We start from the raw sequence: 26,193 nt of genomic DNA, 5'->3' as shown, positions 1-26,193 counted from the left end.
GAACTGCAGACTGTAGGAGATCAGCCAATGCGTCGTTGTATGTGCTCCAATCCTTACTCCACATCTGTCTTTTGAAAAGGAATGAATTTGGACTTACTGGACTTACATTGATGCTTTGTATCCCATTAAAGGACACTACAACTTAAATTAATTGCAACAGTGCTTAAACTGTGATGGTGGTTACAGTTAAGACCAGAACTCAATTTTGGGGACTACACTGACTTTTCCTCATCAGACTTGGATACAGAGCAAGAAGGAGAAAAATAAATAAACAGAGGAATTGAGGAAGAAGAGAAAGAAAAAACACTGAGAAAGGAAGAAAACATGAATGAAAAGATCCAGAATGAGTAAAATAATGTGTGTATAGTAAAGGAGTAGAAAGTGGCACGAGGTGGAATCCAAACTGTGTGCCTGTGGTATTTGGTCATCCCTACATCTGCCAGCACCAGCTGCAGGTTTCTGAGAAAAACTTTGGACATCAGCACTTACTATTTTACAGATTATGAACTAAATTGAAGCTTCCTCTATTCACTTCTTCTCAAAGGTCAATTGTTCACAAGTAGCTTGGATCACTCATAGTCCACAGGAAGCCACTCTTGTACTGGTGCACACTGGTCCTTGGGTACAGTTACCAGACAACACCAAAATAGCTAGTTGACTGATTCAACTAAACTGACTTTAAGAAGAAATATATACTTCCAAATTCAATGACCTGTCAATGGTCACATTCCTAGGGCAAATGGAGCCACTTGGCCACTGGACTCGCTGGCTCTCATAAAGTTAGAGGTTAGGAAGGTGTGAGACACAAATTCATCTACTTGTCCTTTAGCAGACATGACATGATACTACCTCAGGGCACAGAGCAACACCCACAGACAAGGCTGGCCTGGAGGCCCCAGGGTTAATATCCATAGAAAGTAAGAGCACCCTAGTAGGACGGAGTCCAGTCCAATGGGAAGGGTTTGCCAACCTATCAGTTTTTGCTTACGCTGACATTGCTATCCCAATATTTGATCTAAGTGCTGTAAATGACAGTGGTTACTATTATCCAATTTGAGGGCACTCAGTTTCTTGCCCATGGAGAGGTGAATGGCATAGAAGGCCTTGGCAGGCTTCAGACGCATGACCTGCAGCTCATAGCGGTGATTGATTAACTTATTCAGTTAACTTGGCAAATGTAGGAATGGTTTTCATATCTGTTGTTTTGAAGGCAAACACACACACCCACTGATTTCCATTGATCTGAAGCAGAAACGTAATAAAAAATAACAAATAATAGTAATAGGTGTAGTGCCTAATAATGCAAATCTTGTTTGTGATACCAAGATATTGCTATTCCTAGTATTAATGCTAACATTAATAAGGATATGTATATATATATAAATATATTGTTTATGAGATCTCCCCCAATTCCAACAGCAAACCATCCGGCACTCCAAGGTAGGTTGAAAGAAGTCCTTTTTATTTAATTAAAAATGACAATTACATCAACGCGTTTCGGGAGTCACGCTCCCTTGCTCACGATGTTTCAACATTATTTTCACCTGGTTAAAATACACTTCACAGGGATAGTAAAAACAAAGAATGGACTCAGTGTTTAACACATAAACCAAAATTGACTGGAATATGGCGGCCATCTTTTAACGTGTTCCTAGTCAGTAATCACTTGGACATTTTACCTTGTCACAATGGTTCCTATTACGTCTTCTATACAAAAAGATATTTTGCTTTTCGCTATCTTTTTCCATTTTCATTATGTATATTATTAAGGAATATCAATTCCTCTAAAAACATATAAAAAAATTCAGCATGGATTACCATATGTAAACGATATATAATTAAACTGCAAGTGCATTTGAAAGAGTTCTCACTTGAGGTTTTGTCTTCGATGGTGGATGGCAAGTGCCTTTTCCAGTAATTTATCTATCCTTGCAAGAAGATAAGAAAGTGCTAATACTATATATATATGTATACATATGTTAGATATTATTATTATTGATGATCATTTTAATGTTGCCTCCCTGGCTTCCCCTTCAGGCATTACATGCTGCTGGTCCCCACCGTGCTCCATGGCACGCACACGGAGAAGGCATGCGTGGTCCTCACGCACCTGAACGAGTCACTCACGCTGAGCTTCACTCTGGAGCACCCAAAGCACAACATCACTCTTTCTCATGACTTTGCAGCGGAGAAGGACTTAGAGCACTGCTGGGATCTGAAGGTACGTGGGAGCCAGCGGGCACTTGGGAACCCATTCTCGTAGACTATAGTGGAACACATCAGTTGGGTTACACCCTTACAATCCGTATGCCTTGACCCCCTGCTTTGGCCTTGAATCTGGAATTAAACGCCCTTCATAAAGAGGTGCTCATGCAATGATCTACGTTACATTATATGACGTGTCTCACATGAAAAACATGGCCCCATCGCTCCTACCTAATGAAACCTGAGAGTTGTACTAGTTCATCGCTCCACTAATCAGGCCTCGTCCTTTACCGAGACCATCCTCTCTGGGTTGCTGCCCTCAAGCGCGTTGAACTGAATGTCTTTCCAGGGATGTCACAGCTGCGCCCGCCTGATCCACAGTCCTCTGAGTCTTCTGCCTCTTCAGCCTCCTCATGAGGACTCTTCATGTTGGATGAAGGTCCTTCAGTCTGCAGCCAGTGCCATATGGTACACCCTCCTAAATAACCAGACCTATCCTTCCATGTTCAGTGATATTCCAGCCCTCAAAGAGAATCTTCACCATGTTGACCCAGTTCCCCCTTCCTGGTCCACTGCTTTTCATCCTTATCAATTCTGCCAGCCTCCTTTTCATCTCTAGTGCATTGCCAACAGGTCCCTAAAAGAGTATAATTTAGGAATGCTATAACCTATCTAAATGCTGTAAAAATGTCACTGTGCTCACACCCTGTGCAAAAACCCTGAAGATCTCTGGTCGCATTCCTTTTTAGCTTAATCCATGGCTGCTGGCTTGAATTACCACCTCTAAACATGTCTCAGAAGTAGGGGTATCTGTTACCTTGGTCTATTGAACACTCACCTGCTCCAAAGCAACCTCTCCTTTTCCATTCAGAGCACACTCAATTCATGCAGTAGATTAAGTTGTCTCAAAGAATAAAGCACAGGTGCTGTACTCCCATCTCTTATGTCTGATAATCTTGATAACCCAAGACACTGAGTTTATGCAGCAATGAACGGCCAGAGGTGTCAGCATGGTGGAAAAAATGATGTACCAAGAAAAGGCAAATTATGAGACATAATGCATCACAATCTGTGAGTTTAATATCTCTTCATTTCAATACCTATTAATTTTGTCTGGGCAGACACACCTCGTTAGTGCCGGTATATCACCTCCATGGAGCAAACAGAAACCTAAAAGTCATGAGATAACGTGTATAAAGGGTCTGCCATTGCCACATTGTGGAGTTTTTTAAATTTAATTTTTGAACCACTTGAGCTTGAAAGAAATGTCTATTTGCTATAGCACATGGTTCTCTAAAGACGGTCCTGGATCGCCGGATCCATGCCACATTTTTAGCATATCACCATTTAGATAAATGTAGTTATCTTGAAAATCAGGCATGGATGCGGCACTCCAGGACTGTCTTTGGAGAACCCTGCTACAGCAGATCAAACACCCAAACAATCAAAATAATAATAGCATAAGGTTAAGGAGCCAAACAAAAAATTGCATTTTGTAGAAATATTACTACAGTGGGACTGCTCATGTACTATGAAATGCAAATCAACAATCCCCGGGCAGAGATCACCGTCTCTCCCATCTTTTCAGTGCAGAGATCTCGGCCACGGTAAGTGAGAACTCCACACCTTTAAGCCTACATTTTAGAAGTAAATATGGAAGGGACAAGGGGAAGAGGCTGGAAATTGGGAAATTTTTACTATTTACCACCACTACTTACTTACTACAAAATGGGAGAGGTTTAGGGAAACATAGGAAGGAGTTTAGGGATTAATATTTACAACTTAGAATTCTAAAATATATATCTATATTTATATATGCTCACACACAGACACAGACATATGCATATTTATATATATATATATATATATATATATATGTGTGTGTGTATACACACTTATATATATATATATATATAGCGAGAGAGAAAGAGAGCAAGAGAGATATTAGAACTAGAACTATTTTAATAAAATGTCACAGCACATTAACTCATTTAAATGTGTATTGATTCAGTAATTAATATATATCTACACATTTAATTTAATGAGTTAGTGTACCGTTTTATTTTAATAGTCCTAGATTTGCAATAAACATTTACATTATTTAATATTTATATTTTATATTAAAGTATTTTCTGAATTTTTAGGAATAATAAATGTTATTTTTTTACTATACTTTCACAATAGGAAATCCTCTCCATGGTGGCAGAAATTTCTACATACATCTGAAAAGTGATTAGGAGCAACTTTACATTTGTATATCCTGCTATAGGCGACTCTATCAGGGCGTCGACATATGTAAATCTACACTTGGAAATGGAGAAAAGCAAAAAAGTCAAGATTTAAACCTATATAGAGTATTATTTATACATGTAAACAAATCTTCTCTTTTTTTTTTAAAGAATTTTATTTGACAAGCAAGTCATAGAAATTAACATATCCAAATACAAAATCAGAAAAATAAGATAAATCGAATTCAATTCGGTGCAGGTTCATATTGTACGAAACACAAACAAATGTTAAAAGAAAGTAGATCCTAGTCAGGACACATCATTAATAATTAATAAGCCATAAACAAAAAGAACATCCATGATCCAAATCATTGCTTGCCTTGCAAAAAATTCCCCCATATCTTGACAACGTTTTTTTTTTTGCTTTAATGCCTCTATTCCTAGCAATAGCCTCTTCCATAGTGTAAATTTCCCAAACCAATGTCCACCATTCAGTTATATGAGGAGGATTCTGAGAAATCCAAGCCCTAGCGATCACAAGTCTGGCACAGGCCAGTGTGATATTTAGCAGTTCTTTATAGATAGGGCTAACCGGGTATATGGACAACAGTACCGCGGCTGCATTGAGTGAGAAGGTAATTAGTTGATTTTGCGTTAAAATATTTTCTATGTCCACCCAATATTTAGTTAGTGTTGGGCATGAGTATATCATATGTATGAGGTCTGCTGCCACCAGACCACACTTAGGACATTTAGTACGATCATTATTAGAGTTATTTTGTGCCCATTTAGAGATTTTTAGTGGAGTGTAGTAAAGTTGGCTGACCGTTCTATACGATTGGAGTTTCAAGCTGGAAGACTGGGCGGCTTTAGTGATGTTGACTAAGGCAGCAGAGATATTCTGAGTTGTCACATTATATCCTAGGCTAACAGTCCATTTTAATGCCAGTCTAGGAGCTTCGTCAAAGCTATTCTGACTGAGACACTTGTATCCCAGACTAATTAATGGCTTTCTATGCACAGAATAGAAACAGGCCCGAATATCTGAACTTGTAATTTCTATCAAATTCATTTTCCGTACTAGGTAGTCCCTAATTTGAATGTATTTGTATCTCATTTTTTCAGGCAGTTTATACAGAAGTTGCAAAGTTTCAAATTGTAAGAGACCATCAATACCATACACATCTCCTAAAGTCTGAATACCGTAGTTAACCCATTCTCGACCAGTTTTATCTCTAAAAATATCTGGAAGTCCAGGATTGTCCCATATTGGCAACTCATTGTGAAAAAAAGAAGTGTTACACTTGGTCAACATCTGTTTCCATATGAGTACGGCGTCTCTCGCAGTCTTGAATTTTACACGTTTAAAGTAGTTTGGGTCTTGTACTGTTGCCAGGAATTGTTTTGAATGGTCACCAAGCATAAATTGGTGAAAAAAATATTGATTATTAGGGGGCGAATAGGCTACGCAGCCGGCCTAAAAAAGAAGCAAGAAAATAAGCTCTGAAATCTGGGAAGTTCAAACCTCCCTTTTCAGATGAGAGTTTTAATATTGTCATAGACCTTCTAGCCTTCTTATAGCCCCAAACGAAACTACTTAAAATGCCATCTAATTTCTTAAAGAATAAGTTATTAACGCGGCAAGGTATGGAGCGAAATAAATGTAAGAACTTCGGCAAAATGTTCATCTTAATCAAATTCATACGGCCTATGAGGTTTAATGGGATCTTGTGCCATTTTTTCAAAAGATTGGTAACTTCTTTTAGTAAAGGATCATAATTTAGTGAATTTATATGATCAGTTTTAGATGATATCTTTACCTCTAGATATACTGCAGATTGACATAATCCTTGCACAGGTAAATTGGCCTGATAATTCATGATAACCTGTGTTTTATTTATATTTAATTTGTAACCTGAAATGATCTCGAAATTATTAGCTTCTATCGTTATCCCTATTAGTGCATCTGTTACATTGGTAGTATAAATAGCTAAATCATCTGCATATGCGGTAATTTTTAAAGTTTTACCTTCATGCAAAATAGGGGCGATCTTAGTTTGAGCTTCCAAAGCGTTAATGAATGGCTCCATGGAGAGAGCAAAAAGCAGGGGTGATAGCGGACATCCCTGCCGTGTCCCCCGCCGAATTGGGAAAATAGAGGAGAGTACCCCAGCATAACTGATTTTAGCGTTAGGATCCTTATATAATGCCTGAATGCTTCTTAAAAAACGCCCTCTAAAGCCAAACTGTCTTAGAACTCCCCACAAATAGTCCCACCCCACTCGGTCGAACGCCTTCTCTGTGTCTAAAAGTATCATACCGAGTGGGGTGAGACTAGTTGTAGCCACGTCAAAAGCGGTAATAGCCATGTTAACATGCATGGTGGTGTCCCTTCCAATAACAAAACCGTGCTGCTGGTCATTTACCATCTGGGGCATAAGAGGGGCTAGTCGTATAGCTAAAAGTTTAGAATAAACTTTAGCATCGGTGTTTATCAGAGATATAGGTCTATAAGACCCACACTCCACAGGAGGTTTATTTATTTTTTTAAGAAGAACATAATTTTAGCTGTCTTCCAAGAGTCTGGTGCGTTCCCAGTAGCACCAATTGCATTAATGACCAAACAGAACAGTGGTAAAATTTCATCTGCACACATTTTGTATACCTCAATGGGTAGTGTATCCTCACCAGCCGCCTTATTAGATAGAAGAGAGGTAACAGCAAGACGGAGCTCTGTTAATGTGACCTCTTGTCCTAATTGGTCGAAACATGTCTGTTCCAAGTATATTGCTTCAGGTAAGTTCTTCCTAATATAAGATTGTAGCTGAGCTTCAGTGCCTCTTCTCTCAGGGGTATATAGATTTTCGTAATATGAAGCAAATTGTCCCAGAATTTGTGCTGGTTGAGTATATAAAACATTATGGGGACCCTTAATAGCTTTGATTAGGGTTGTTGCCCGATCATCTGCAACGTTATAGGCCAAAAGCTTCCCGACTCTATCTCCACATTCATATTGAGATAATTTATATTTGATCATTTTCTGAGTGTTTTTCTCCCTGAAAGAGCTTTTAAGAGTTGAGCGTTGAATTACAAGTTTAGTTTCTAATTGAGTTATACTTTGCGTGTCCATCTCATCAGCTCTAAGTCTGTCTTCTAGTTGTTTCTCAAGTGATAAAATATTAGCTAAGATAGCCTTAGTCTCTTTCTTACGTATAAAGTTTTGTTTGAATACATATTGCTGCGCAACTCCCCTAATAAAAGCTTCGCAAGCGTCCCAAACTGTTAGGAGATTAGCAGTATTGATATTAATTTCAATGAAGTCCTTAATATGTTCCTTTAACTTAGCTACAAATACTAAGTCTATTAGCAAATATCTAGGGAATGTGAAAAGTCTACATTCAGGCATCCTTTGAGTGATATTAAATATAAGAAGTATGGGGCTATGATCGGAGGAAATCCTTGGGAAAATCTCCATGTGTCCTGTATCAATAATTTAATCCGAAGCCCACACCAGATCTATTCGTGAGCACTGTTTATGAGGTGAGGAGTAATAAGTATATCCAGGTATTTCAGGAAACAAGTTTCTCCATACGTCTTTAACATTATGTATCCTTGCTAATTCTAAGATTGCCACCCTAGTTTTGCGCATACGTCGAAAAATACCTCTTTTTGTAACATCCTGATCATAATCTAGCACACAGTTAAAATCCCCCATCAAAATAAGTTCTCCCTCCCATGCGAGCAGTTCCATGTTTAACCAATCGAAAATATATGGGTCATCGGTATTGGGCCTATAAATGGCACAAAAAACATATTTACGATTTTCCAGCTTCAATTGAGTAATTGCCCAGCGACCCCCATTATCTGCCATAGATTTAATCACTTCTACGCATAATTGTCGTTTCTTCAGAATAGCTACGCCTCGTATAGGAGCATTTAATGTAGTACATATTAGCATCTCATATCCCAAATGTCCCAATAGCTTCTTGTCCTTAAAACAAATATGCGTTTCGGTTAACAAAACCATATGTGGATGTTATATTTTCAGTTCTTCATATATCAAATTTCTTTTGTTTTTATTATTCAAGCCTGAAACGTTCCAGGCTAAACATCTAAAACGCAGCATACGGACAAGTTACTAAATCATAATAAACTGCACCTTTCCTTGAATTTAGACTCATTATTAGACTATAAGATACTACATCAATCACCCTTGAACTTGTCTTGTCTTTTTCTGTTTTTTCCTCCCACCCTTCCCCAGGTGTCCTATCCCTTCCCCACAGTCACCCTCTACCTCTAACGCCCGACCCTTAAAGCACCCCCTCCCCGTGTCTACCCGGAAGCTTACCCCTATCTTCTGCTGCCGCTCTAAGGGCAGCCAGTCAGAAAGATCGCCCCGAGAGCCCCTTCTCTCCGTATTAACCTCATAACAAAAAAGAATCCAAAATCACAAGCAAAAAGAAAGTGCCCCAGTGAATTTACAGTAAGTCTTACTATCCTAGATTTCCTTGCTTTCCATTTTATAACTATTTCTAGTCTCTCCCCCCTCTCTCTTATCCTCCTTTTCTTCCTTTTCTTAATCGGTCTATTTTTAAGCATTTGAATTCATTTTAGCGAGCAATTGCTCCGCCTCCTTTACATCATTAAAAAAGTAAGTATGACCAGATTTCATAACTTTGAGGCGAGCAGGTTCTTGGAGAAAATCTGTGGCACCCTTGGATTTGAAAGAATCAATCAGTTTACGCAGCCCCCATCGTTTATCCATAGTTATCTTACTAAAGTCCGATTTAACGAAAAAAGTTATATTGTCAAGTGTCACAGGAGTATTAGGTCTAGGTTTTATTGAGAGTGCTTGTCTTAGCAAATAGTTGCCGAAGTAAATCATAATTGGGCGTGGATATTTACTTTCCTTGTTTTTTAGAGTTATAGGTAATCTATGTACCCGCTGCAATTGAGAATCCCAATCCCAGTCGGACAGGTCAGGAAATGCCCTTTCAAATAATTTGACCAAATAGGCCCTGGCATCTGAGCCTTCTGATCCCTCGGGTATGCCAAAAAGTCTCAAGTTCTGTCGCCTCTGTCTGTTTTCCAATTCTTCCACTTTATTCTGTAGGGACCCAATCAATTCATTGTGCTGATCTACTTGAGCAGTAGTAGTGGCTAGGGTTTCCTCCACTTCGACAGCCCTTTGTTTTAATCCATCGATCTCTTTCGTTACCCCATTCAGTTTATTAGTAACTTCCTGCAAACTAAGTTGCATCTTGGTGTTATCTTCCCTTAATTGAAGAAATTGTTTTTGAGTCTCTTGATGGTGTATCGTTAAAGTTTTTAAGATTAGATCCAAGGAAGAAGATTCAGGAGTTCTTTTAGGAGGGTAAGAAGATGTTACAGATTGCAGAGGGGGGACCTTGTCCCCAATAGTAGTGCTACCCGGTGATCTGTCCCTGACATTGGATTGAGAATGGTCAATAGATGGGCAAATTTCATCGGTAGTTGCCAATGAAGATACCTCAGATGCCTCTAAATTTAGATCTTGATCATGATTTATCAACCCCCAATTTTTTATTGGAGGAATTTGCTGATTTTGCTGGTTTTTCAAAATGCCCCCTTCTATGGGAGTAGTTCCTGAAGGACACAAAACGGTATTCTTAATAGCCCCTCGTGGTTGCATCCACTTAAGCAGAGGTGTTTGATCTCTGATGGATTTCTCTACTATAGATATTGGTACTGATGTCGAGGGTAGCATTATAGATTTCAGTTTTCTCCCCCCTTTCTTTGCTTTATTTTTTTTTACTCCCCGCTTCTTAGAGCCAGAGGGGTTATTGTCTTTAACTTCGAGTATGGCATGTTCTCGCGTTTCGAGCTCTCCTTCTTCTTCAAAAATCTCCTCATACTCGTGCTTGTCGTTAGAGTCATTAACCAACATGTCGTCTGGTGCCGCGGCACACTCTCCAACTGCTCTCGGTGTGCCCAGACTCTGATCCAACACCATAGGTTGTACTGGTACTGGCTCTGGTGCAGGTGCCGGCGAGAAAACGCTGTTATTTTCAGTTATTATATCCCTTGGAGTGGGGACCACTGCCCCTGACCGCGCAAAGATAAGTTCCTTAAATAACCCAGTATTAATGTCTTTATCAAATTGGTTAACATGATTGGATGGATGGGACTGTGGAGATGGAAATGGAGAAGCAGCATTTATATTGGATTCTTCTTCAAGCTCTTCCTCTAGGTTTCTATCCTGTTCTATCAATGTTCCATGTCCCCCCCCAGTCCCCTCCGATATTTCCGTCTGTACCAGAGCCGCTTCGGCCTCTGTATCTGCATCTGGGCTCCTGGTAGGGGCAGCGACCACCATTGCTTTACCAAATTCAGTTGCTGCAGCCTGTACAAGACAGCCAACAGCATCTGGGCCCATGGTACCCATAGTGCCCATAGTATCCATCGAAGCTTTCCTGTTTATTAAGTTGTTGCCGTTATCCTTTAACATTAGTGAGGAATAACTGCCTCTAGAAGGTGTAGATAAAGAGAGAGGGTACGAGGGGATGGGTTGAGGCTTACTAGCGTTGTCAGCATTAGGCTCGGTATTGCCGGGACTTTCAAGAACATTAACAACTCGCCTCGGCGCCCTCGCCACTACTGCGGGTGAGATCGGCTTAATCATTTTGAATACCGGAGCGGGACCTTCTTCAGCGCTTTCTCCCGAGGGAACATCTTTCCCTGCTCGATTCTGTCGCTCTGGGTTTTTACGCGTCATTAGCGCTGCCCTTTTCGTTTTTCTTCCTTCGTGAATCAAAAAAAGAAAAAGGTGAGGGGAACCAGAGACAGCCGCAAACACAAGTCCTTAAACCAAGTCTTTAAACCCCTCTCCCTCTCTCCTCTTTCCCCTACAGCAAATCCTTGTACCGCAAAAAAAAAAGGTACAGCAACTCACCACAGCTTCGTTGGTTCGTTTGTAAACAAATCTTCTCATGCAAATTTACCTTTGTATTCGGGCCTTAAATCCAAACGGGTATTCAGTCTGGAAAACCATAAGCACCCATTGCAGACTTCAGTTCCCTGAAAAGCTATCACTATCAGAATTTCCCTCTAAGGACACAGCTGCCTCATTGTTCCACGCCCCCCGTCTCCACTAAAAGGGTGAATTGTGAGACAGAAGTGCTGTAGCCCAACTTCAGCCATCTGGTTGGCCAATCCATTGTGCACTACTGACCATTACTGAACATCCCTAAATGCCCTGAACCAGTGGCATCTGGGAAGTTCTGCATAGTCCACCATTGTGGGTCTCACAACAGCACCATTGGGCATTAGTTTTGTGAGCTCCTGTGACAACATTGGCACTCTAAGTCCTAATGCCAATGTGCAGCCGTCTGTAAAACAAATTGGCAGTCCAAAACTCAGACAATCAGGATCTCATCTAAGTAATGTGCACTTTATGTGACCCAATCTTAAACATGCATTGCCAGAATGTGTTGGAGTTCTCAAACACTGTTTACATACCTAATCAGCCAATAGGCAAACTTTATCTGCAAACATATGCATATGATGTGACCGTCTCCAGGGTCACCTCCCACAGTGAGTCCACAACAATCTGTCTCTGAGGAACACCCACGCATGATGAGGATTCAGGGCTTTTTTCATTTGCTGCTGTAGACCAGGCCTGACTTACCTTTGAGTTTAAGATAAACAGTTAAACAAGTGATATTTCTTATTGTCACAGGTCCCTGAGACAAAAACTTCCCAGGTAGCCTACGTCACTCTCCACGGGAAGGGAGACACCATGGAGTTCCACGGGAGGAGATCCGTCCTGCTCCAGCCCTCGGAGAACCTGGTCTTTGTACAGACAGACAAACCCATCTACAAGCCAGGGCAGACAGGTGAGAAAAGAGACAAGCACATCTGTGGCAGATAGTCCCAGACTTGAACTCAGGAATTTCACAAATAGCATCACACAGGAGCAGTATCAGTCAGTATCAGTCAGTGAAAGCCAAGTGACATGTAGAGGGTCAAGGTATGTTGTAACATTTTGCCCACTCCTCAGGCGAACCCAGAGAATCTGACATGTGGGTGTGGGTTTGGGCGAGAGGGGGTTCTCCATCGTTTCTTGTGCAGAGGAGAGCTACGTGCACACCTGCTGCTATACCTGGGCAGTTAGGAGCCTTTCTACCCTCCATGATACACAAAGGATGCAAATGGTGTTTGCTTAGACCAGGTAGGGGAATTAGACTTCCTATCATCTCATGAGGGTGTTGGAGATAGTAGCTCTCAGCCCACACAAAGAAAAAAATCCTCAAAGCTCACCAAAGATGGTAGTCAGGACTCTTCTTGGGCAGATGTACAAAAGTTTTTTGTGGTTACAAATGGGAATTCGGCCCTTTTGCGACCGCAAAATAGGTCAGCCCCATGTACAAACCCTATTTTGCAAGTTGGTAACCAATTACCGACTCGCAAAATATGGTTTGTGACTCGCTGTTAGGAAGGGACGTGCCAAGGGCGTCCCTTCCCAATAGCGAGTCTCAATGCACTGTACCCCAAAACACTACTTCAAGTAGGTGGTAAACCACTCACAAACAGGAAGGGGTCCCCAGGGGATCCCTTCCTCTTTGTGAGTGTTTGCGAAAATATTTTTCAAGAGTAGCCAGTGGTCCCCTTGAAAAATTAAACTGAAGAGTTCAATTTTTCTTTTTTAAATGCATCCCGTTTTTCTTTAAGGAAAATAGGCTGCTTTTAAAAAAACAAAAAAACTGCTTTATTTAAAATAGTAAGGGTGTGCCCAGACGTGGGTCCCTTGCTCACTACGCCACTGGAGTCAAGCTATTCGGGCTGATGACGGCTGATAGCCAGACACCGGTTCTAGGATGCTTGATTCTGGTCCAGGGAAGACATGGCTTAGCAGTTCGGGCTGGACTGTCCCCATGAGGCACAGGGTCAAGACTGATTTGCATATGGCCATGTCTGAACTGGGGTGGCTTGGTGAGCAAAATAACGATGGATTCAACCCAGATCTGTGACTGGGGGTGAATGTTTTGCCATGGTGCAACATTCCATCCATCATCTGTGTGTTTTGCTAATTTATAAAGCAGTCACAGATATGGTGGTCTGCTGACCCCAGCAGGCCACCATCGTGGGAGTGCTAGCCATTCCCAATGGGGTCGCAAATTGCGCTTGCCTCGTGAACATTAATGAGGCATGCAACTTGCGACCCCATTGAGACACTGTTGTGCATTTACTTTTGTGAGTCGCAAATTGCAGGTCGCAAATCGACGTAATTTGCTACTCTCAAAAGTGAATGGTCGTACATCTGGCCCTCAGCCCCTTTTGTTTTGATGAATGTAGCTAAGCCCCCAGTGGCTCCATCACAGAGGGGTAACTCCACAATGGCAAGTGGTATCCCCTAGCTATGTTGTATAATTTGCAATGTTTGTCAGGGAGGAAGAATGGACTTAATTGCCAGGAGAGGGTATAGCTGATCTCCTGCAAAGGTCGACCCGGGTACCTCTGGTGAAGGACACTCATCTCTCTGGCTATCCCTACCCCAGCCTTTTTGATGTAGTGCAGGCCCTCTAGAGGGGTATGCATTTCTCTCTGGAACCTACCATAAAGGCTGGGAAAGTGGGGTGAACATTAACCGTGTGCTGCATGCTCACTCTACCCTAAATCTGTATACAACCATGACTTTTGTTAAGCAATTAGGCACCCGCGCATGCTGGAATAACACAAGGAACAAAAGTAATGTGTATTCTCGAATTAACAAATTATGTTCTCCCTATTTGCTAAGGACTAGGGGCCTCATTCATGAGACCTTTCGTCAGTTTTGCGCTTCTAATGCATCACTTTTTGTGATGCATTGGCGGCGCAAAACTTGCCTCCTGTTGCGCACTATTTACAAAGTGACGCATCTAAGCAAATGCGTCACTTAGTAAACCCCTGCACTACATTATACCTGCGTCAGGTATAATGTATGCAGGGGGGGCGTTCCTCCGCAAAAAGCCTCATAGAAGTGACGCAGTGAAATCTATGAGATTTCACTGCATCACTTCTAGGACGCTGTTGCGTCAAAATCTTGCGCCTGCCTCACAGCAGGTGTAAGACTGATGCATGCTCTTTCACATGGGGCTTTCCCCATGTGAAAGGACGCCTTGCTGGAATTGCGATACTTTTGTGACACACTCCAGCAATGCATCACTTTTGCGCTTACAGATACGTCAGAAATACTGACGTATCTGTAACTCCTTGCAACATGATGCGTCATACAGTAAATATGACGCGTCAGGTATGTCGCAAGGAGTGCGACATACCTGATGCAGAGATGCGACATTTCTCATAAATGAGGCCCTAGAAGTTTATTCTAGATATGGATAACTTTGATGAAACAACGTGCGCTAATGCTCTCCTTTCTCTATTTCAGTCCAGTTTCGTATTGTTTCGCTGCAGGATGACTTCCGTCCAGAGAAAGAGACGGTAGGTCTACAAACTAATCAAAGCAAAAAAACTATTTCTGTTCCACTAGTGGTGACATCCTTTCCATTTGCAGACATGGAGCCTGGATCTATGAGTGGCCAAGTTCAAAGATCTCTAGAACTATTGAAGAATAGCATGGCTTATATATGCCCTTGAACCTCCACAGCAGTGAACTAAGGCTAGAAAAAGCAGCAGCTGCCCCACAGGCTATGATAGTGATGCAGAAAGTCTTGACCTTACAGTAGACAGACACTGTCAGGCACTTCTTGTAATAATGTGGCGTTGCAGTTTCGAAAGCCTTAAGAAATGTCATTGTATTAAGCAGACCTAAAACGCATTGCAGGAAGCCTACCTAGGGGCATATTATCAAGCCCCTTATCGCCGCGTCATCGACACTTTTCTGCCAATAACGCGGCGATATTTGCATCGCTCTATTATCAAGGCAGCGTTAAGTCAATTAACGTGGCTTAAAGCCACGTTAATTGACTTACACTGCCTTGGTAATAGGGCCCCTTTCACGATAAACTCATTGTGAAAGGGGGCGTGCAGTGGGTGTTGCGGTGGGCGTTCCACCGCAACACCCATTCACTTCAACGCTGCCACCTATTATCAAGAGAGGCGATAATAGGTGGCAGCGCCGAATTTAAGAACAGAAAAGACCTGTTCTGAAGGTGGCGAAACAAGGAGAAATGCCTTGTGCAGCACACATGGAAAAAGCAAAATGCCAAGGTTTGTTTATGTACAGGAAGGTGTCTCTTCCTGTACATAAACACACCTCTTTTTAAACATGCCAATTTGTAAGTTACATGTGTGCTGCATGAAGCAGCACACATGTAAGTTACAAAATGGCATTTATGCTTTGTTTATGTGCAGGAAGGAACACCTTCCTGTACATAAACAAACCTTCCCTGCCTGCACTGGCGCTAAGTTGTAAAACTTATCGCCATCGCAGGGGGAAACGCTAGACTGCACCATATCTTGGTAATATGGAGCAGCCTAGCATTTCCGAAGTGGCGAAGAGAGGCGCTAAGCCAAGGCGGCTGACACCTCTCTTCGCCACTTTGTTGGTAATATGCCCCCTAGTTTTTTAGAAGATCTCCATGTCTCGATTCATGATACCGTCATTGAAGGAAGTTTGATGGCCTTTCAGATTGATAAACATGGCCCAATCACAGCTTTAGTTCTTCCTTTGCAATATATCATCATTTGCTAAGTGCTAGGCTCTCACAATATCCTGATATAGATGGCTGCAGCGGAACCTCTACCTTGCCCTGAATGTGGACAACTGGACCACGGGTGTAAAACCTATGGCTGCCTCCAAACCACAGAATATTCTCTGTGCAAGAACACATTCCAGGCAGCCATACATAAGGAGCAAAGGGAAAGAGAAATACCATTAGCCTATATCAAATTGAGAAAAAAAGAACTGAATAATGTAGATAATTTTGTAAAGTGCACAGCTGTTCCAACGGGGCGTCCCGGCGCTGTATAACGCTCTGGAACCCTTCCTGGGTCTCCCTGTGAGATGCCTCTCCTGGGCACCCCCAAGGTGAAGCCAGGCATCCCAGCACTGTTGGGGCCGTTGTGGAGATTAAGCAAGCTATGGCCCAGAGTTGCAGCATGGGACCCATGATTAGAATAGGCACCGAGGTGAGAATTATCGAGTCCACGGACATTGAGCCCAAGACTCTTCAACATCGGGACTTGAACCCTGGTCCTGGGCCTGATCTCTGCTTCAGAGTCTGCCGCTCTAACCAGTGAGCCACACTTCTCCACTCTGGTCACCTGTGAAATAGCGTCTCTCTTTCAAGGTTCCAGATTTCAAGGTTCCAAACATACGTAAACGCCTTTATCGTCAGGCTCAAGATAGCTGACAGAAAATCCTACAAGTGTCCTGTTGGTTGAGCAGATCTTCTGCAGTGACTATTGTTTTTTACTGTCACTTTGGGAACTCTGAGAGAACTTTAGGGAAAGTGAAGCATTGTGTGATAGGTTATGTGGCAGAGACTGGACTCTTCTCAAATTTGTCAGATGTTTGTTTCCCTCCTGAATTTGACATCAGTGACAAAGTAGAGAAGAGGGGTGGCCATCATTATGGGGTCTGGGGCCAGTGATGAAACAAAGTGGTTGTGCGAGGTCAGTGAGACTGCTTAGAGTAAGTGGACCACAGATGGAGGAGTGAGTGACACTTCTGGAAAGGGGAAGGACAGTAACCTGATTGATTGGACGAGACCATGCTCCAACACTTTATATATTAGTGAAACTCCATTCTAGTGTGAGTGGTCCACTTTGCGGAGAATGCCCGTGAATGATTGAGTACAGTGAGGTGGAAAAGAGTGTAACAGAATGGAATGCTACATGGCCAAACTCCACTGAAGTGTATAGGGCATGTGTTGTGTAGATGAGTGAGAACCCATTCAAATATACTACTTCCTCCCAATGTGTGGATTATAACACATGTTTTCCTTTCCCTTTCTTCTTTGATTTCCAGTTCCCTGTGGTATACATTGAGGTAAGATTTTAATACTTAATTTATTTCATCCCACTGTGTCACTGTTTGCAGTGATTTCTCTTGAAGACAGCATTGCCTTTGCCCTCAGTGGCTGCACCCCACCAATAAATACTCAGGAGCATCATATACAATGTGTGCATTCCATAGGAGCTCTAGATCCAGGCCAGGATCCCTATAGCAATCTGAGAAACTCAATGTGAACTAGTGCAAATCCCAGGGGGGCAGGAGCTCCAGGTCAGGACTCATCATGTGTTACATGTTTATGGTCTTTTGTACCCTAATCTAGCAATGTCCTCCTTTTAGGATCCGCAGAGGAACCGCGTGGGCCAGTGGCGGGACATAGTAACAGAGGGAGGACTCGTCCAACTCTCGTACCCTTTGGCTTCAGAACCTCTACAGGGAAGATACAAAGTGGGCGTCCAGAGGAAACGAGGATCTACTGTGGAGCATGAGTTCACTGTGGAAGAATATGGTAAGAAAACGTTGTTATAAGGGTTTGTGCAACAACTGTAAGTGAACAGTGAGGTTTATCAAGGATGACAGGATTAGGAAAAGAGGTGGTGAGCAAGAACCACAGGAAACCACTGTGGAAAGTAGAGGTGAGAGCAGAATAATAGGTGAACTGTTAGGGGCAGATTTGAAAGGCCATAGCGACACTTTTGCACCACCATTGCGTCACTTTATGTGACGCAGCAGTGGCGTAAACAATGCACCACGTTGCGGCCCATTTACAACGTAATGCATCTAGGGAGATGCTTCAACTTGTAAAGCCCTGCGCCACATTATACCTGCATCAGGTATAATGTATGCAGAGTGGGCGTTTACACGCAGGAAAGCCTCGTAGAAATGTTGCAGTGAAATCTGCAAGATTTAATTGCGTCACTTCTAGGACGCCACTGCGTCAAAACCCTACAGGGCAGATGTACAAGCCCCTTGTGACACTTTTGTGCTGCCTTAGCGCCACTTTTTGTGATGTAGCAGTGGCATAAACAATGCACCATGTTGCGTCCCATTTACAATGTGATGCATCTAGGGAGATACTTCATCTTGAAAAGCCCTGCGCCATATTATACCTGCGTCAGGTATAATGTATGCAGGGTGGGCATTCTCACGCAGGAAAGCCTTGTAGAAGTGACACAGTGAAATCTACAAGATTTCACTGTGCCACTTCTAGGGCGCCACTGTGTCAAAACCCTACGCCTGCTTGGAGCAAGTGTAAGGAGTGAAGCAGTGTATTGGTAATAAGCCTCTCAATGCATTGCTGGAGGTCTGTCGTGCTTACAACGTGACTCCAGCAATGTGTGACTTTTGGGCCAACAGATGCACCAGAATTTCTCACGCATCTGTGAATCCTTGAGCCATGGTGCGCCGTATTGTAAATACGGCACATCCATTGTGGGGCAAGGGTTTCGCCAGGAGATAATGGAAACTGACACATCTGTACCGATGTGTCAGTTTCTTGTAAATATGCCCCTACTCCTGCTTGGAGCGGGCATAAGGAGTTACTCAGTGTATTGGGAATAGGCCTCCCAATGCATTGCTGGAGTTGCGTCATGCTTGTAACACAACTCCAACAATGCATGACTTTTGCGGCAACAGATGCGTCAGAATTTTCGATGCAAATGTCAATCTTTGCACCACCATGAATGCACCGTATTTACAATATGGCGAATCCATGGTGGCACCAAGGGTTTTGCAAGGAGGTGTAGGGAAACTGACGCATCTGTCCAGATGTGTCCGTGTCTTGTAAATCTGCCCCTAAGGAGCATGGAGGTGGATCTAGTATAATAGGAGAACTCTTAGTTACAAAAGGTGTTGCTAGAACCATAAGAGAATGCTACGGAGCATGGAGGTGGGAGCAGTATATTAAACACACTCTGAGGTACAGAGAGATGTATAAGAGAACACTAATGTATATGTAGGTGGAAATATTATGATAGAAAAGCTCTGAGTTACAAAGAGATGAGCAGGAATCAGAACAGAACACTAAAGTATGTATAGTTGCTAGCAATATGATAATAGAACTGAGTTACCGAGAGATGACTAAGAACTACAAGATAACAGCGAAACATTTAGAGGTGGGAGCAGCATGATCAGAGAACTCTGAGTTACAGATAAATGACATTAGGAATAAAGAGGTGGGAGGAGCATAGTACAGGTCGGCAAGCATGAAATAAATATGCTATTGCATGTAGATGAAGGAAGAATATGATAACAGAATTCTGAGAGATCAAGAGATAAGAAGAAAATGGCGATACAACACATAGGGGTCCATTAGGCAGGCGGAGGCGATCCGTCCGCCATCCCTGCCCCTCCGCCACCTTTCTTCCCCCGCCATATTACGATGGCGGGGGGGACCGTGGCGGAGGGGAAGACCGTCTGCCGCTTTTCCGCCGCAGTCGGCTTGCGACCGCGGCAGAAAAGGCCGGATATGGTGGCAGTGAGGAATGCCTTTTCGTGGCGGCATTGGCATACGGTCTTTGCTTTGGGGGCCCGTTGCGGGCCCCCAGGGTGAAGGGGGGGTGGGGTGTGCACATGAGGGGTACCTATGGTACCCCCCAGCATTTCAATGTACACCATGACAGGCACAGCGCGGTGCCTATCATGTTGTGCATTGAAATGTACAACATGCATTTTTTGCATTGCGGCGGCCAGTGCTTCAAGCACCGTCCGCCGCTATGTAAAAAATGCAGGATGCACCCGCCACAGTGGCGGATGCATCCTAATTGGGGGCACGGTTCCTCCGCCCTTGTGGCGGACAGTACCGGCCCCGGACAGGATGGCGGACGGACCTAATGGACCTCTTAGTTAGATAAAATTTAGATGCATACAATAGAAGAAATCTTGGATGTTGAATAATATAACAGTGAGGAACATAAAGGCAGGAGGAATATTGTTGGAAAACTCTGAGTAACAGAGATAAGGGAGAGAACCATAAGAGAACACTAGGATATGTAAAGGCAATTGGAGAACAGTAAAAGAACTCTGAGCCACATAGACATGGGCAAGACGAATGAGATAACACTAAGGAGTATAGAACATGAAAGCACATAGTAGTAGAACTCTGAGTGATAGAGAGAACCACGAGAATGATAAGAGAACGTTGGGAAAAAATTTAGGTGGGGCTTATAGTAAGAAACCTCTGGGTTCTAGTGAGAGAGATGGGTGAGCACCATAGGGAAACTCAGTGGCAGAAAGAAGCCAGAGGAATGCAGTGATTGTACCAGGAGTGATATAGATATTAGATATGGACTTAAGAGATCCCTAATTAATATGTAGATATGGGGGAGTATAAGAGAGCCCTGAGTTACAAAGAGGTGGGCAGGAGCTGTTTCAGAACACGGATAGAGGAGGGTGGCATACAGTAACCGAAGGTGATCAGCCTTTACAACGCGGGCATTACCACGCACTGCCATTACTACGCTGCTTTTAGAACACAAGTCGTTACGACGACTTGCGCTGGAGGGCGCTGTTGGATAGGGAATAATTTAATTTTCTATTCCAACACCTTCCCTACTGTAACGTGGGCTGGAGTTGTAACGACTTGCGTTGTAAAAACAGCGTTGTAATGGCACGCGTGGTAATAGCCCGCGTTGTAGTGTCATACAACCGTAACCGAAATGTGAGCTGCTGAAAAAGGATGAGAGAAGAGTGAGAAATACATACAATGGAAATGTAAGGTAAGAGAACTCTGATTTAAACAGAAATGAGTGAGAATGTCAGTATAATACTGCGGTAGAGATTGGAGGAGTTTGGAGGAGTATGAGAATAGATTAGGGGTGGGTAGAATGTTTTGTTCCGCTCGTGGGATTGCCGGAAGTTTGGTCTCTCTGTGTTACACTTTAACTCAGAGTTCTGGCCAAATTGTGCCAGTCACCATGTGGCAGAATCTTTCTGCTGCAAGGCTCACACAGTTCAAGCTGGCAAGAAAGATTTGGTGTCCCTTAGCATGATTTTCCAACATAGGTGGTCGTGGGCATAGAGCTATTGTTTGAGTAGATTTGCTGCCGTTTGCGATAGATTTTCTACTTGAGTTGCAGCAAAATCAACTGGAATTGCCGCTCACTCTTGCGGAACACATGGTGCCTCCATACTTTCCACCTGTTGGTGGAACTACACGGAGTCTCGCCGAGTTTTTATGTAACTCTATGGAATTCCATGGAGTGAAACTCTACGAGTTCTGCCCACCGATGGAATCAATAAAGATATGGGGAGAACCAATCGAGAACGCTGAGTTATATGAGAATTGGAGGAGAAAATAAGACACCTCGTGGCAATATAGAAATAAGCAAGAATCATAAGAGAGAATAGAGTTGTACACAGATGGGACAGTTTGGTAAGAGAATGTTTGGTAGTAGAGAGATGGGTGAGAACCTAAGAGAACTTTGAGGAATATAGGGGCAAGAAAAATATGTTATAAGAGCACTACAGTAGAAATAGAATACAAGAGTACAGTAAGAAAGCTGAGTTATAGATAACAATATTGGGTTATAGAACTCACTAAGGAATTAAACTATGCCTTGAGTATGGAAGAGAAATGCAATGGAAGAAAGAACAGAGAAGAACACAGTATGAGACTTTTAAAGCACATAGAATGTACTGGGACTTGGAAAGAGACCTTTAAGGCAGAAACTGATGGCAAACGAATGGCAAGAGAACTGCAGATTAAAGAGTACAGTTAGCAAAAGGGGAGAGCAAACGTTAGGTAGCGATAAATCTGAGGAGAACCATAAAATAGCATTTGCACCGAGACATATGAGAAAGGTATGGTGAGTTTCCTCTTAAGAAGAAGAAAATTGTGCAGTAAGGGAACTGTGAGGTGGTTTTATACATAAAGGAGAAGAGTGCAAGGAGAGAACACCAAGGTATATAGAAAAGGGGATTGTCATAAGTGCACACTAAAGTAAATGGGAAGAGATGTAGCATGTACACTAGGGTGAATATGAGAAAAGAAGAGCTACTAGAGAACACTAAGGTCTTTCACAATTGGAATACTGAGGAAAGAGAACATTATAGTATCAGACTAGGAGAATTGCAGAATGAGTACATTACAGCATTTAGGAATAGAAGCAGTGCTGAAAGTGAACACTAAAGTATATTGGAATTGGAGGCATGTAAAGGTGTATAGAAAGGTGGAGTGTAAATGACATGCCGCTTTGTAAATGCCAATGTGAAAGTGCATTTTTAGCATTGAGGCGGGCGGTGCAGAGAGCACCGCCCGCCACAATGCTGAAAATACAGGATGTGCCCGCCACTGTGGCGGCCACATCCTAATGGCACCCCCAGGACCCCCGCCCTTATGGCGGGCGGTCCCGATTTACAATGGGATGACGGGCGGGCAAAGTCTGTCCGTCATCCTAATGAGGCCCAAAATATCTTGGAATTAGTGGCAAGCAAGAGAGTACACAAAAGTTTCTTAGAATGGGAAGAGGGGAGAAATAGAAAACACTTAGGCTTGTAGTACAGAGAGGCGTGTAGGAACGGAACACAAAGGCATAAATGAGTATGAGGCACGGATTGAGTGAACATTATGATATATACAATTTGAATGAGTGCATAAACACCTTATCTCCTGGAATGCAAGGAACCAGGGAAAAGAAATAAGGTTTGTAGGAACAGGAGAAGTGTGGGAAGAGACATTAAGAGACATAGGGGCATATTATCAAGACAGGAGATAAAATTATTGCCAATAAAGCGGCGATAATGGGCTTGATAATATGCTCTATGGGATTCCAATCGAAGCCCATGTTAGATGTCTTCACATCTAACATGATGGTTCCTATCTATGCATTGAAAGATTGACAGACAGCTCCATCAACGTGACAGAGCTGTATGGAAAACTCTCAATTTTTTTAATCCTTAAAAACAAAATCCCAAAGTGGGATTTTGTTTTTAAAAATAAAAAAGCAATGATTCCTAAACTACGGAAGTTTATCAACCAACCCAACCGCTCTGCGACTCACTCAACAACTTTTTTGTTGATAAGGTCGCTAAGATTAAGTCCAACATTCCTCTCCCCTCCCCTACCTTTACTAACCCCTCCCCACCCATTGTCACTTCCAAGCTCACTTCCATTCCCCCCTTGACCGAGGCTACACTTCTTCCCTTGCTCCAAAAGGTAAAGTCAGGCTCCCCCCTAGACTTTGCCCCTGCTCATATCTTGAGAGAAATCTTCTTACATTGCCCTATTCCCCCCCTCACACTCCTGAACGATTCACTCAGTAATGGAGTGGTCCCCACCGCTCACAAACTTGCGGCTGTTATTCCTATTCTAAAAAAGCCCGGTGCTGACCCTTCATCCCCTTCCAATTACCGTCCTATCTCCCTTCTGCCCTACCTGGGCAAGGTTCTAGAAACCTACGTAACCAGCATCCTGAGCTCCCATGTGGAAACTAACCACTGCCTCTCCCCTCGGCAGGCGGGCTTTCGCCCCCTCCATTCTACGGAGAAGGTGGTGACCTCAGTGATGGACAGCCTACGCGAGGGCATTGATACCAACATCCCGCAGGCCCTCATCCTTTTAGATCTGTCCGCCGCGTTTGACACGGTGGACCACTCCATCCTCCTCACCTGTGTCAGGGCGGCGGGCATAGAGGGCCTGGCCCTCGCCTGGCTGGAGTCCTTCCTGAGTGGCAGGGCTCAGGCAGTCCACCTAGCTGGTTTCACCGCTGCCCCTCGTAGGGTGGTATGTGGAGTCCCCCAAGGTTCCTCACTTTCCCCTCTTTTGTTTAATTTATACATCTACCCCCTTATCTTTATGTTACAGCAGCTCGAGGTCACGGTGTTTAATTACGCCGATGACCTCCAGCTAATTTTCAACCTCTCCCACTCCCCCTCGTCCTCCCTGAATGTCCAATCCGTCATGTCGTTCATCCAAGATTGGATGAACTGCAACCACCTCAAACTCAATCCGGACAAGACGGAGCTTGTCTTGACCGGAGGTGGTTGCAGTCCCTGGTCCTCTTCCCATTGGCCTTCTTCACTTGGTGTCCCCCCGCTCCCTGTCCCCAAAGTCAAAACTCTTGGTATTTTCCTAAACTCCTCACTTTCTGTCCACTCCCAGGTTAATTCGGTTGTTTCTTCCTGTTTTTTTTCCCTTAGAACCATTAGGAAGATCTCTCGCTTCTTCTCTCTGCCTGCCCTAAAGATCATAGTGATGGCTATGGTGCTCTCGCGCCTTAATTATGGCAACATCATTTACAATGGCGCTCCAGCCTATGCCATCCACCGTTTGCAGCTAGTGCAGAACCAGGCTGCCCGCCTGATTCACGGCCTGCCTAAATTCCATCGAGTTACCCCTCTACTGCAGGCCCTGCACTGGCTGCCGGTGAAAGAGCGAGCCCTGTTTAAACTTGGCTGTACCACCTTTCAGGCCAAAATGGGCACTGCCCCGGAGTTCATCTGCTCCGCCATCACTTCCTATACGCCGGGAAGAGAGCTTCGATCCACCCATCTGTCCCTGCTAACTACCCCTCGTTTCAGAAAGAAAAAGGCGGGCGGAACAAAATTTGCAGTTCTTGCCCCTGTATTCTGGAACTCCCTCCCTACGAAACTCCGCATGACGCCCTCCTATACAGAGTTTCGGAAAGGTCTCAAAACTCTGCTCTTCTCCCAAGCCTATAATGTCTAGACTCCCCTTGCTCCCGTTAGCCTCCTTGCAACCCAACAGCGCCAAGAAACCGCACGGTATAAGCGCGCTATAAAAATGTTTTTAAATTCAAATTTTTTTAAATCACAATGTCAAGGAGTGAAAATGTGCTATTTGTTTGCCTACTCTAAATAGGCTGGTGAACAAATGGTGAACCCTCCGATGGCTCTTACTCTATTGGGCCGTCGGAGGAGTATGTCTGCGGCAGAGGTGGCGTAAGTAGTCTTTTCCATCGACATACTGCAGGTGCACATGTCTCTAAATAATGTGGGCCGGTTTTCAGATTGGAGGAGAGGATTCTCTGTCACCTTTGCCACAGACTACTCTCTTGGCCAAACTCTAAATTGGGCCCTAAGGTAAATAGGAGTGAGTGGAATAAAGAAAGATAACACTAAGGTAAATAGGAATCAAAGGAATGGAAGCAGACACCACCAAGGCATATTGGCATGTGACAAGTGCAGTAAAGGCATATTAAGGTTTATTAAAGAGGAGGACTGCAGAAGGTGCATATAAAGGAATAAAGGAGTGGGATGCTAGCAGAAAGAGAACAATAAAGTATTGGCATGCAGGAGTGTGGTACTAGATCACTAATGTATATGGGAATGTGACAAGTGTGGTAGAGAACACTAAGATGCATAGGAATGGCAGGAGTGAAGGAGGAGAACATTGAGGTACATAAGAAGAGGTGGAGTGCAAAAAGATAACACTAAAGTAAATATGATTTAGAGGAGTGTGGGGAGGCAACACCAAGGCATATCAGAATCAGAGGAGTGCAGAAAGAACATACTATGTTTTATCACAAAAGGAGAAGTGCAGAAGCGCCTACAAAGGCATATAAGATTGGGAAGAGAGCATTTAAGTAAGTTGCAAAGAGTTAGGTGTAGAAAGAGAGCACTAACGTATCTTGGAATGGGAACAATGCAGAAAGAAAACAGTAAGTTTGCAGGAATGGGAGGAGTGCAGCAAGAGTCCATTATGGCACAAGAATGGAAAGAGTGCAGAAAAAGAACACTAAAGTGTTATGCCTTACATAGAGCATACTTTACTCAGGCTAGAATAGGTAAGACCTTCCCTAATGCCGCTGCACATTGTCAAAGGCATATGGCCACAGATGCTGATATTTTCCACGTGCTATGGTCCTG

At 43.3% G+C, this 26,193-nt stretch overlaps 1 protein-coding gene across 1 annotated transcript in view; it reads left to right on the top strand.

Annotated features, from left to right (window-relative positions):
* LOC144767998 (alpha-2-macroglobulin-like) overlaps nucleotides 1-26,193 on the top strand; it is a 237,548-nt gene that overhangs the window by 35,251 nt on the left and 176,104 nt on the right. Inside the window, exons 2-6 of the mRNA XM_078651389.1 lie at nucleotides 2,038-2,221; nucleotides 12,151-12,307; nucleotides 14,839-14,891; nucleotides 17,383-17,403; nucleotides 17,707-17,875. Coding sequence (XP_078507515.1) covers nucleotides 2,038-2,221; nucleotides 12,151-12,307; nucleotides 14,839-14,891; nucleotides 17,383-17,403; nucleotides 17,707-17,875 — 584 coding nt within the window. The remainder of the gene's footprint in view (nucleotides 1-2,037; nucleotides 2,222-12,150; nucleotides 12,308-14,838; nucleotides 14,892-17,382; nucleotides 17,404-17,706; nucleotides 17,876-26,193) is intronic.

Source organism: Lissotriton helveticus, chromosome 7, assembly GCF_964261635.1.
Source record: "Lissotriton helveticus chromosome 7, aLisHel1.1, whole genome shotgun sequence".
Taxonomy (NCBI): domain Eukaryota; kingdom Metazoa; phylum Chordata; class Amphibia; order Caudata; family Salamandridae; genus Lissotriton; species Lissotriton helveticus.
The sequence above is the reverse complement of the archived record's forward strand: the minus strand, read 5'-3'. Positions and strand labels throughout refer to the sequence as shown.